Source organism: Tetrao urogallus, assembly GCF_951394365.1.
Source record: "Tetrao urogallus genome assembly, chromosome: 1".
In the NCBI taxonomy this organism is placed as follows: Eukaryota; Metazoa; Chordata; class Aves; order Galliformes; family Phasianidae; genus Tetrao; species Tetrao urogallus.
The window spans coordinates 183,127,145-183,139,481 of record NC_136813.1 but is presented as its reverse complement, the minus strand read 5'-3'; the positions used below and the strand labels follow the sequence as shown (position 1 = coordinate 183,139,481).

At 36.6% G+C, this 12,337-nt stretch overlaps 1 protein-coding gene across 1 annotated transcript in view; it reads left to right on the top strand.

The window, feature by feature from the left end:
- SEMA3C (semaphorin 3C) overlaps nt 1–12,337 on the top strand; it is a gene marked incomplete at both ends in the record, with an annotated part of 115,540 nt that overhangs the window by 83,571 nt on the left and 19,632 nt on the right. Inside the window, 4 exons of the mRNA XM_079536309.1 lie at nt 1,999–2,113; nt 3,757–3,826; nt 6,794–6,938; nt 10,852–11,074. Of these exons, the coding sequence (XP_079392435.1) occupies nt 1,999–2,113; nt 3,757–3,826; nt 6,794–6,938; nt 10,852–11,074 (553 nt within the window). The remainder of the gene's footprint in view (nt 1–1,998; nt 2,114–3,756; nt 3,827–6,793; nt 6,939–10,851; nt 11,075–12,337) is intronic.

The window sequence follows — 12,337 nt, the reverse complement described above, 5'->3', positions numbered from 1 at the left end:
TCTAAGACACAACATGCTAAATGACTGTAGTTCATTAAAATGATTGAAAGCCCTCTGATTTATTTTCAAAACTAATTTCTGGTTTCTGCTTCCACATTCATAAGAGATGTTACTGAACACATAGCAAGTTTTTATGTATATCTGGTTATATGTATAACGACACAGAAATTGAGATTCAAGAATTTGTATATTTCTGACTGGCTTAGAATGGTTACCAATGTTGAATTTCTAAACTTTGAATTTCTATACTTGGTGAGAGTCAGATGCATTTATTGCTTAGGAAAACTAACTTGCAAAACAGCAGTCTTTCATAAATATACAATCAAGCTTATAAATATATTGATTAAACTTTCAAATGTTGCTTCCCCCTTTTTCAGTGCCTGCCCTTTCCAAGTTCATGCATTGATATATGGGTGAGCCTAACTTTAAAAATGTGCATAGAAAAATGAAACTCAGGAATTACAGCCACTCCTGTGCAGTAATTAATTTTCAATCACACTACTCTTCATTGTCTCTACTTCCTTTTTCTTATCTGTAATCAGCAATGTATGAAAATTGATTGAAACAGCTTTGAGTATCTCTGGTGAACTGGATTTTCTTAATGAGAGCAAAATTACAAATGCACAGTTACTGCTAAACTTTTCATTCCTTCCTTTGGAACAGTTCAGGAAGAAAATTATGACTGTTTGTTTATTCGCCATCTTTCATCTGGATCTTCTTTAGAACTACTTTTTGATGTTGTGCTAAGGTGGGAGGGTGTATTTGGACTCTGCTAATATGGCTTTGGCAGTTTGATGACCCATGTGATCTGTTTTATAATCTCCATTTTCTATATTTTTGTGAAGGAGTCCAAAGGCCTTTTTGGGTATTTTGCAAGACATTTCACGCTATTACAGCTGTATTTGTTATTGTTACTTTTATAATGAAGCCCAGATGATTTTTCAGAGGCCTCAGCCTGTTTAGACTTATACTGAAGTCAGTGGCAGAATCCCAAAGACAATGAAAACAAGTCTGAGCCAGTTGTGCTTGCATATTTGTATACTTGTATACAATCATATTCATATATCAACACATTTGGGACAGGCCACATATGCTAGTAAAATGGTGCCAAAAGAAACTCAGTGAAAGACCCCTTATGGGTATCCCCAAAAGTCTGATTACCATCTATACAAACACCAGTGAAACATGCACTGCATTTCAAAGTCACAGATGCCCAACTTCTACATTATCTTTTTTCATTCTCTTTGGTGACATTGTAATATGCTGTTTGGAAGATGTTACCCAAAGTGTTCACCAGCAGAATGAGGCTGCACAGTATATTTTAGCACCTCCCTATTCCACTGTGTGTTGGAGAGATCCCTGAATAAGCTCTGAACAGGCTAGCTCTGGACCAAGCTATCAGGGCTTGCAACAGTGCAAAGCCAGCTTGAACCATAATAGCCATCATTTCTGAATTTAGGTCAGAGCTCTCACCTCATGGGCCGGGATATCTTAATAGATTATATGGAGCTATTCTGCTGTCAGGAGTAGAAGAAACATCCCTACATACTGTGCTGTTATGACACCAGCAATGATACAATGATCAAATATAATTCCAGATCTATGACTGCAGTTTAGCATGTAGAGTACTGTGAATGTTCAGTGAACTATCTATCGATAGCAAAGACTTCTCCCCTCTTAAGTATCAGTGAAGTATCAGTGAGTGATACAGACACTCAGAGTCCTCTCCAACCATACATGCACATACCTTCAGCACAGCACCTACTGCCCAACCATCCCAAGGTTTCAGTCCAGGAAGCCTGCTCAGAAAATTTGATCTTAGTTTTTCAGTATTTAGATGAAGGGATTTGGTTTAGTCCTAGCTATTTTTTATATTGGATGTAACTGTATAAACCTCTATATGACAGGATGAAATTAATCTGAGGAAAATGTGGGAAAACCCAGTAAAATGTTATCTCTGTTGTATTTTATTTTTCCTGAAACATTATTCCTTTTCAGAATGATACAGGTGGTCAGCGTAGTCTTGTGAACAAATGGACTACATTCTTGAAAGCAAGACTGGTGTGCTCAGTAATGGATGAAGATGGAACAGAAACATACTTTGATGAATTAGGTACGACAAGAACATTTTCAAAAGGTTTTATCTAAATCCTGCACGCTATATATACTATTGTACACAGTACTGAAACTCCTGCGGCTGCTTAGTTAATAGAGAGCTGGAGTGTTTAGCCTGAAGAAGAAGAGACTTGGGGAGGATCTCATCAATTTTCCCACAGGGGTGGCAAAGAGAATGGAGCCAGACTCTTTCAGCAGTGCCAAGTGCCAGAACAAGAAGCAGTCGGCACGGACTGAAACACAGGAGTTTCCATTTGAATACCAGAAGCATTTCTTCACTGTGCACGTGACAGAGCACTGGCACAGGTTGTCCAAGGGCTGCAGTCTCCTCCACAGAGATCTTCAAAAGCTGCCTGGATGTGGTCCTGGGCACCACGCTCTGGGTGTCCCTGGTGGACTAAGAGGGCCCTACCCATTTCAGCCATGCTGGGATTCTGTGAAAATGTTGGCATTGAAATGTTGGCCTTGTAGAAAGCCATGGCAAAAATCCCTTTACCTGAAAAAGAAAATCTACCTTTTTGTCAATCTCTCTTGGTTATTATCAGCTTTCAGAACTTCTCAGCGCTTAGCCTCTAGCCACTGTTTTTTAAGACCTGTGATTTGCAAATCTATTCCTCTTCAACAAGGCAGCAGGAAAATTACTTTCAGTTTTTTGCCTGACAAAATCTCGGAGCATACAGAGTACGAGACAATGTTCTCAGTGTGAGCTCCCAGCACAATCCTGTGGCAGTAAGAATACAGCTGCAGCTGGAAACACAGAAAAATCTGAGAGAGATTTCACATACAAGAATGTAACACTGGCAGTCCTGCATAGTGAAGTCTTTTGCTTTTGACATATTGAAAAGAATGTTTAAAAATTTCAAATTTCTAATGAAGGAGCCACATAAATTAATGGAAAGCTGAAGAATGTATTCTCTTATAAATAGCTCAAGCAGTTCAGTTTTTTTCAGTAAAATAAGCTTAAGAGCTGACTTGATTATAGTTATTAACAACATTTGTATGGAGAAACTCTTAAAGACTAAATTATTTCTAATTTAAATTTAAAAAAAAAATTATCAAAAGATCAGACTTGGAAGTCAGCAAATTCAGATCAGTGAGTAGGCACAGTTTTGCACACTAGGGTTAATAAATCTCAACACAAAAGGCTGGCAGGTTTACACCTCTCACTGTCTTTACTGCAGAACCATATGCTATTCCTATGATGTTGAAAATGAGCTAAGGGTAGGGCATCTAGGTTGTGTACAGAATGATAAAACACCTAATTATCCTGCTTTGGATTATATCCTTCTAAGGGAGCTCTTTGTCTTTGACCTGCTGCCACTTAAATATTTGACTACTGCTAAACAACCTGCTGAAATGAGGTCCAGCTGAGTGAAATGTGAGACATGGATACTGTGCATATTTGAAAATCTTTGCCTTCTTTCTTCACAATGCTAGATGGTGTGGAGTTAATTTCTAACTCTGCTTCTGCAAAGTTTATACATATGGTCTATTTATATGATAAATACACTTTTTTCCATTCAAGTCTGAAGCAAAACTACCACTGACCTTAGCAGGAATAAAGTCTTAATTTAAATTGGAAAACAAAGTTTTTAGTAGTGTTCAAAAAATGTGTTCTTTTTATCTGTTTTGTTTTTTCAGAGGATGTGTTTCTTTTGGAGACAGATAACCCCAGAACAACGCTTGTGTATGGAATTTTTACAACATCAAGGTAAGTGGTTCTGAACTGACCGACTTTCTGCATGAAAACTGAACAAGATGGTTTGTGGTCAAGGCTGTCCTGTACAATGTTGTGTGTCTCCTGTGACCCATATCTGCACACAGGAGTAACAGTTTTAATTAGCAGCATTACCACTACTACAGTGCATATCCTGTGCTGCATGGCCTAAGCTGCTCCCTAACATGGTGACAGCTAGCACTGGGAATGCATTTTTGTGCAGGGCCACTTGTTACTGAGCAGCAGCAGAAGGCTGAAGGACTTCAAAGCAGTGAACTTGTGTAGCATCTGAAAGTGCTTAACACCTCCTGAAGAACAGGCAGCACCCTGAATGATCAAACCTGGAATTCTTACAGGAATTCATACAAATCATTTCCAGTCTCTCAGCTGGCAGACGATCGTACAGATGGCAAGTAATCCGTGTTGGCTTCAATGAGCTGTAAAAAGACAAACTTATATGGTGTTTGGTGACATCCTTGCTGCTTTAAGATACCCGTTATCAGTAGCATACACTTATTTGTCAAGTTTAGAAAGCAGTCAGTGAACTCCCAAGGGCAGTGGAAGCATTAGGTACAGCTCACTATGCTGAAACCCTCCATAAAGACAGATCTAACAAATCTACCATTTCTACATAATTTTACTTTTTTTGCTTTTTTCTCGCCCTCACCACCTACCAGTAGAATAGAGTAGAAATAGTTATTTCTTATTAATTTCTAATATGCTATCCTGTAATTTTTAGCTGTTATTGCTTATATTCAGGGGGAGGGAGAGAGGAAGTAAGTGGGAAAATTACGTTTGTAATTTAATTTCATTTACTTGATCAAATCAGCAGTTTTTAACTTATTCCTAACAATTCCTTTAAAATCAGTTTTCAATTAAATAGCCCTTGCGTGAGAAAAATATTTGATCTTGATAAACTTATTTGCCTTTTTCATGTGAATCCAGAGATCTGCATTCTCAATTGTGTGAATCAGCCAGGAAAATGTGACTTTCTAATACTGACTGGGGAATAAAAAAAATCCATAACTTGTAAACATCTGGTGCTGTCTATATTTTATGATTCCTTCTACACAAAACGAAAAAATGCTGAGGTTATGTTTAGCAGTAAAACCACACTTATGATTAGGTTGTGGATGTAACGTGCCTGAATTGGAAACTCTTATACCTAATTCTCCTGGAATTCTTGCAGTGGAAGTGAGGTTTGGTGTTGCAGGGCCATATAAGGTGACAACAAAGAAAACTTCACTTATTCCTGGCTCTCAAGCTGTTTTTGCGTTCTGCTTAAGCTTTTACACTCATATGCATTTCTGTAGTCATGAACCACGTAGTTTATGGTTTCTTCCTTTTTGTTTGGCTGGAGATTTTATGTGTTTCACAGTCAAACACAATCTTCATAATGACTTTTACTCCTTATTTTTTCCTTTTTCTTCACCTCTGTAGACCTCCAACTCCTAACAGTAGCAAGAGAGATACATCCCACCAAATAATAACTATTAGTACCATAAACCATATAAAACCATACTGAAGGAAAAAAATAATACAAATTATCTTGGTGACATAATCTGCTGTAAATTTAATGCAAAACATCTGAAATTATTAAAAGCATTTTTTTAAAACATACTAGTGCCTACAAAAATTTCCACAAATATTATAATTCATCTAGAAGGTTCTTCCTGCTAACACACATATAGCAATGTGGTTTGATAGGTAATCAGTAGCATTTGGTTTGCTTAGACACTATGTAAACGCAGGCTTGGAAATTTCATGTTTTCAGTTTTCTTCTGGAGTGATTTTTTTCCTTCATTGACTGAAAACAGTTACTTAGATTATCACAGAATCACAGAATCTTTGTCCTTCAGTTGATATCAGACATATTTTAGACTGTCTACACCTTACTGGGATAAATATCCCAAGTCTTACATGCAGAGAAAGTAAAAGAAGAGACAATTAATTCACAGCAGTCAGTCTTAGCATTACCATAGGAGTTATTCCTCTGGTGCCTTGCATAGTCAATGTGTGATGGAGGCCATTCAGAGTCTGTGCTGTTTGAGGAGATGTCAGAGCATTGCTGGCTCCATAGCGGTGGAAAAAAAGCATGCTTTCTGTTGCATTGCCTTCTACGCTACTAACCCTAACCAGGTCAGGACCAAATTACTGCACGTACACACCAATATGATGAGCAGCAAAATGGCGTTTATTACACGTGAACCCTAGCTTATATACCCTATGTGCTTCATCTATGCCCCTAAAGCATGTGTCATACATCCATCATAGAGCAGGGGAGGTCCTGCCACGTCACATCCTGATGGGGTGCCTTACAGTTGCCTACTGCAGGTCTCCTCTTACAGGACCCCTCTTTTCAGGAAGCTTATATTTCAACTCCCTTTGAGGACTGCATAGGAGTATAATTCTCTTATAGCCACAACCTGTCTCCATTTTGCTTAGAACAGCTGGCAACTGATTGTAGTGATTTAACAATTTTTAATTGTGCTGGATGTTTTGATTAACATTTTAGCCATGGATTGTGGGAGGCTTACGGTGATCTTGTGGTTAATATATTGATAGGGAGTTCTGGAAATCTCTGCTGAGCTTAGCAGCACAAAGTTTATAAAACTCTTGTCTCACTTAAGTCAGCAATATTTTTGCCTCTGATTTAACTGGGGTCACGTTATATTTTTTAATATTCAACATTTGAAAAATTTCTTACTCCTACCACAGAGGTAGTTAAGTCCTTCCTTCTCTTTTCAGTTCATGGTTCAAAAAAGTTGCTCAGTCCTAAAGATTAATGGTGTGTATTGGGAACCTAGATTGGTTAATTTATAGTAAATCCATGCTATAGAAGTATTAAATCGTATTACGTTATTTTAGAAGTACCTTTCAGCACTGGAACATACAAAATAATGAAAGATCTACAGAAATGTTGCTAGGCTAAAATGCTAACCTTTTCCTATTGTTTTCCAGCTCCATTTTTAAAGGCTCAGCTGTGTGTGTGTATCATTTATCTGACATCCAGACTGTGTTCAATGGGCCATTTGCACACAAGGAGGGCCCAAACCATCAGCTGATTCCATATCAGGGCAGAATTCCATACCCACGACCTGGCACTGTAAGTACATAATATGTTTATAAAGGCTTGCCAATTACTTCTCTTTGTTTAATACATAAATAGATATTATTTATTCCAGGAGAACAGTCTGTATGTGACTACGGCATTTAGTTACAGTTCAGAACAATTTTATTTGCTTCTCACCTTACCATTCAAATCGTGCAGTATCTGGAAATCTTCCATTTAAAAAAACTGTCATTGTCATGTAAGATATAATCTCTCTTCTTCTTTCTGCTCAAAGATGGTAGGAGTTATTTCACTAAATAGCAGTCAGATGTTATACATGTACATTTTCTGTGCAGGATTTAGCAAAAGATAATTACATAAATAAGCATACAAAGACAGCATTGCGAGTGTGTTCAATGTCTGGATCCAAGCTTCTCTTTTTGGACACTATTTTTAATATTTTAGTGCAGTTCTTAGTGTTTGCAAGACTTAGAATTTCGTGTCCCCAGATCTCTAAAATTAGCTAATCAATACATAATATTCCACTATGTTCAAATGCTAGCATTGTTCCATCTTTGCCATTAATTCATACAGCTCTACTCTGATGAGTTCACTGAGGCTTTAAGTTTAAACTCAACATAAATAAAAAATAAATGGCCCATTTAAATAGGAAGTGTTGTGCTCTCGTGATTTCAAAATTTCCTACTGCTTCAAAATATTGTATTTGTATATATTTCCTCAACCACTGCCATGTTATTCTTGGTTCACCAAGAAGGAAGTTCGTCTCATGGAGGCTTACATGGTATTCCAGATGAGCCTGAAGGAATCCAGCAGCACAATGGAAAAGGAGAAAGAAAATTCAGATTTCGATTTGACATAGTGACAAAAATATCTATCCTTTTTCAGTCATGCTGGTGAACTTTTAATTTGAAGATAAATTCTTAACTCACACCAAAAATAAAACTGAAGCAGGGTTCTTTTAAAATGACCATTAGTGTTTTTCTGATCACTGAATTTTTTCTGCTTCCTCACAATTCAGCTATAGCATAATATTCCAAAAGTGTTTTCTACAATGGGACTTCTCTGCTTTTGTTTTCTACACTGTCAAAATATTCTACTTTTTTTACATGCATACTGCAACCCCTGTTTCTCAGATATGTCAAAACCTGTAAAAATCAGGTCATCAAGAGAGAAATTGTATTCTTAGGGTTAGCTGTGAATTTCCAAGCATGCATACTAAGACACATGAACCCTTTTCCTCTGGAACAAATGTTACTGCTACTTCTAGGATGCTGAATTAGACTAGGATGATTTTTTTTATAACATGGAAAATCCTACTTTATAGTTGCCTAGAGAGATATTCATACTAAAACTTTGGACAGAAACTAACGTTCATTATGTTTCAGTACATTGGATAAACAGTGACAGGGGTTCAGCGAAATTTCTGTAGAATTAAATAGAGCAATACATACATTTGGCCACAATCAATTCTGCAGAATTTGGCTGCTGTTTGCTAAATACCAGTGGTTTCTTATTTCTCCACAAGCAAAACTTACTTATGGAAAAAAGAAACTATATAATTGGCAGCTTCCTACTAAGTTCAGTCATGTTTGAAGATAGTTTCCATTTTTCAGTTTATAGAAATAGTTTTTTTTACCTACAGCACGTTGAAGAATATACTGTAAATGAAATAATTCTGTTTCTGTCTGTAATCTTACTACACTGTGATCAACTGTGAACATAATTACTGTGTAACTGAGCCTCTGAATGAAGTGTGGAGGATATAGATTCAATCCCTTCAGGAAAGGGAAAATTTATAGTGTTCTTCAGTAGCATCTTTCATTTGGTATTAGTATATATGGAGAATAGCAATAGAATGAATTGATTAAAGATGGTTTTTTGAGGACTTGCACAGAATAGTGTTTTAATGTAAGTTTTTAGAGTCAAACATGAGTGAAAAATAGCACAACCACTTTGCAGGAAGTCCAAGACATGAGTCTTTATGATCTCCAAGTCAAGAATGGAAGGAGAACAGGAAGCATCAGAGAAACTCTTCTTTCAGCTGAACTGCATGAGACAAGAAAGTTTAATTTGATCTTCAGGTGAAACAGAGTCCATCTAGACAGGAAACGTTAGCTGGAACTTTACTACCAAGAAGAGTAATCTTGCTATTAACCCCCGGATTTATGAAGACAGTTATTTTATCATCACTTCTTACTAATCACAGCAGATAGCTCCATCCATTTCCTGCAAGATTGGATGGAAGTTCCATGGAAGGAAAAAGGGCAAACGATAATACAGATTAGATTTTATCAGCAGTCTTAGAAAGCCAGCATGTAGAATCATCTGTGATAAGCACCTAACCTAAACTGTCAGGGTAGCTAATTAAGTTCAGAAGAATCAATTGAAGTCAAGCACTTCAGACAGGAAAAGAAACCCATATTTGAGCTGACTTCCAGTTCTTTCTGCTGAAAGTAACTAATGGTGGAGCAGTTTCTTTTAAGCTATTCCTACCAGAGCCAGAAGCTGATTTCAAAACTTGGCATTAGGCTACAGTCCACTTTGTAATTGATTCCTGGCGTTGCTTAATGAATAGTTAATAAGGTGAACAAAAGCAGCTTTTAGTGGCAGGAGTAGAACTGACACTCCTGCTTGGTGTTTAGAGGGATCCCCTGACATGCAAAGACCCAGATTTTAATGTTTGCTTGCATCAGGTATGCTGGACATATGAGTCATATATCCATGGTGAGTTTCCTAGTCTCTCAAAGTATGATTCATTTTACGTAATTTTAACCATATAAAAGCAGGGTGTCTAGTCTGAATTACTGACTGTAGAGGAAAGCTAGGTAGCTAAGAATAAATGTCTAACTTTGAGACAGCAGAAGTCAGGTGAGGTGACACTATCCCTAAGCTACTAGCTATTTTTGTGTGTGTGGTTTGACTACAAATTCCATCCTAGACCTAAGAACTGTCCTCATCAAAAGGAAGAAGTTTTCATGAAATGTTTTGTACTGAACAAAGACTTTCCAACTTGAAAATAATCTCTTGAAATGTTTCTGAATAGCTCCAGTATTCTTAGGAGAGGTCCATATCCCAGCAATCTGACAAGGAGGGAATCTCAGAAAAAGCAGTGAAAACTGAGATATCACTGGCTGAAGTAGTTGTGTAAATGAGTGAGTACTTCCAGCACAGTGTACCAGAAACTGACATAGTTCCTGACGTCTTAGAATCATAGAATCATAGAATCTTGTTTTAGGTTCACTCTTAGCAGGCACTTGAACTTTTGAAAACTGCTTTTACTTTCATCTTGAAGTCCAGAATGCCTCAGGGCTCATTACTTTAGTGGTTACTGCATTTAAAGAAGCATCTGGAATACCAATGTATTTCTATGTTTTCTTGTAAAAGATGGGGTAGGTAAGATCCTGTGAATGATCAACTGTCTCAACATATCAGACACCCTATTTCAAACCTATACTACTTCTTTTTCAAATGAAGATAAATGACAGACATTTTCACTGTCTTACAATCAAAATAATGACTAGAGGGATATTAACCAAATTACATTTGGGTATCAGACTTTACCTTTTATCTTTGTACTAGTTCTATAACAAAACAGATGTATCTTCCCTGTCAATTACTTGGATTTGTTTTTTTCAAAAGCATGTCTGGAAATGTAATGAATGTGGAAATAGGTCCAGAACTATGGAACTTAGCCATCATCCTGGATTTTAATATTGCAAAATTATGTTTGTGTTTGCTTTATCTGAATTGACAGGAGATAAAAGCATAACTATTCAAGTATTTCATGCCAGTTACTGGAATACAATTACTTTCAGTCAGTGTCTGAAGTGTTCTTTTGGGAACTTATTTTGTCAGCTCTCAGTCAATATTTGTAAATGAATTAGAGAGGAAATCTCTCTGAACGATGGTAAGCACTGCTAAGGATTACTGTGCATATTTTGTGTAGTGTCCAGGAGGAGCCTTCACACCCAATATGCGGACAACCAAAGAGTTTCCAGATGATGTTGTGACCTTCATTAGAAATCATCCTTTGATGTATAATCCCATTTACCCAATACATAAGAGGCCATTAATCATCCGGATAGGAACAGACTACAAGTATACAAAGATTGCTGTGGACCGAGTGAATGCTGCTGATGGAAGATACCATGTCTTGTTTCTTGGAACAGGTAAGGCAAAATTAGCAGTAATTGTTTTCATCCATTGCTTTATAATTTGCATTTATAATATATGCTTACTTAAACATATTTAGTATTTACTGAAGTGTTTACAGAAATACATAAATTGTGTTTGTTTGTTTGTTTCACTTTCTGTTTATTTTTGTTTCCTTTGAATCTTAACTATGTGCAAGAGATATAATGTGTCAACATGAATTTTATCAGAGACATAAATCAACTCTAGGATATTTTCTATTTGATCTAAATTAGAATTCTTGTCTTGACTACAGTTTATCATCAGTGTGATTCCATATTAGAATTTGATTCTCTCTAATGTGCAGAAATTCCAAAATCTGACTATGAATGGCTTTGTGTACTCTCATCACCTTTATTTAATATATAGAGAAACTACATTTGAAGAAAAAGACAATCTGATGTTAGAGGACATTAAATGCAGAAATTACATAAAAAAACTGAAAATATATAAATACTTAGCAAAGAAAGATAAATGATTGGATTCTTACTAGCAGTGGATACAGAGAATTTTATCTAAGCATTCTAAAATAATTTCTAATATGACCTACATTTTGGTTTTAGCTACATCAAATTTGAGTTATGCTTCTGAAGTCTGCTGGGAACACATGAGTGATTCTCGTACTGATCAAATTTGATTTTTCAAAAATACTCAGATATGAATCTCACTCTCTTGATTAAAGCAGACAAGCAGAGTGGAGCTCTGGCTAGACTATAGTATTCATTCACATGGGAAACTCCCGCTGGCTTAACAGGGCATTATGTGCTGATATACACAAAGGCTAATGTTTTTTATTACAGATGTTTTCAAGTAGAACAAAGGAAACGAACTCAAGGAGAAGAAATATATCTCTAAACATCAGAAAATGATTACAGAGATGGCTTGTATTGCTTTTATGGTTCATCTATTATTGGGGTTCTGGTTATTTTCTGCTTGTAAAAAAAAAAAAAAAAAAAAAAAAAAAGTCTGCCAGGAAACTCTCATGGGACTGGGAATAACCAGCCTGATATAATAGATAGGAAGCTGGTGGTAAAAGCATTTTCAAGAATGTCAAGCTTCTATAGGGATGGAATCATAAGGAAGTCTCTTCAGTCTTCCTGGAAAAACCTCCCCAGCTATCAAAGTTGTCAGGGTACCCTTGTGCCAAAAGAAGCTAAATGCATACTGCACTGTATTAGCAGAAGCATATCTAGCCAACAAGATACTCAAAGAGTACAGTACTCAGTCATGGGCTCCGCAGT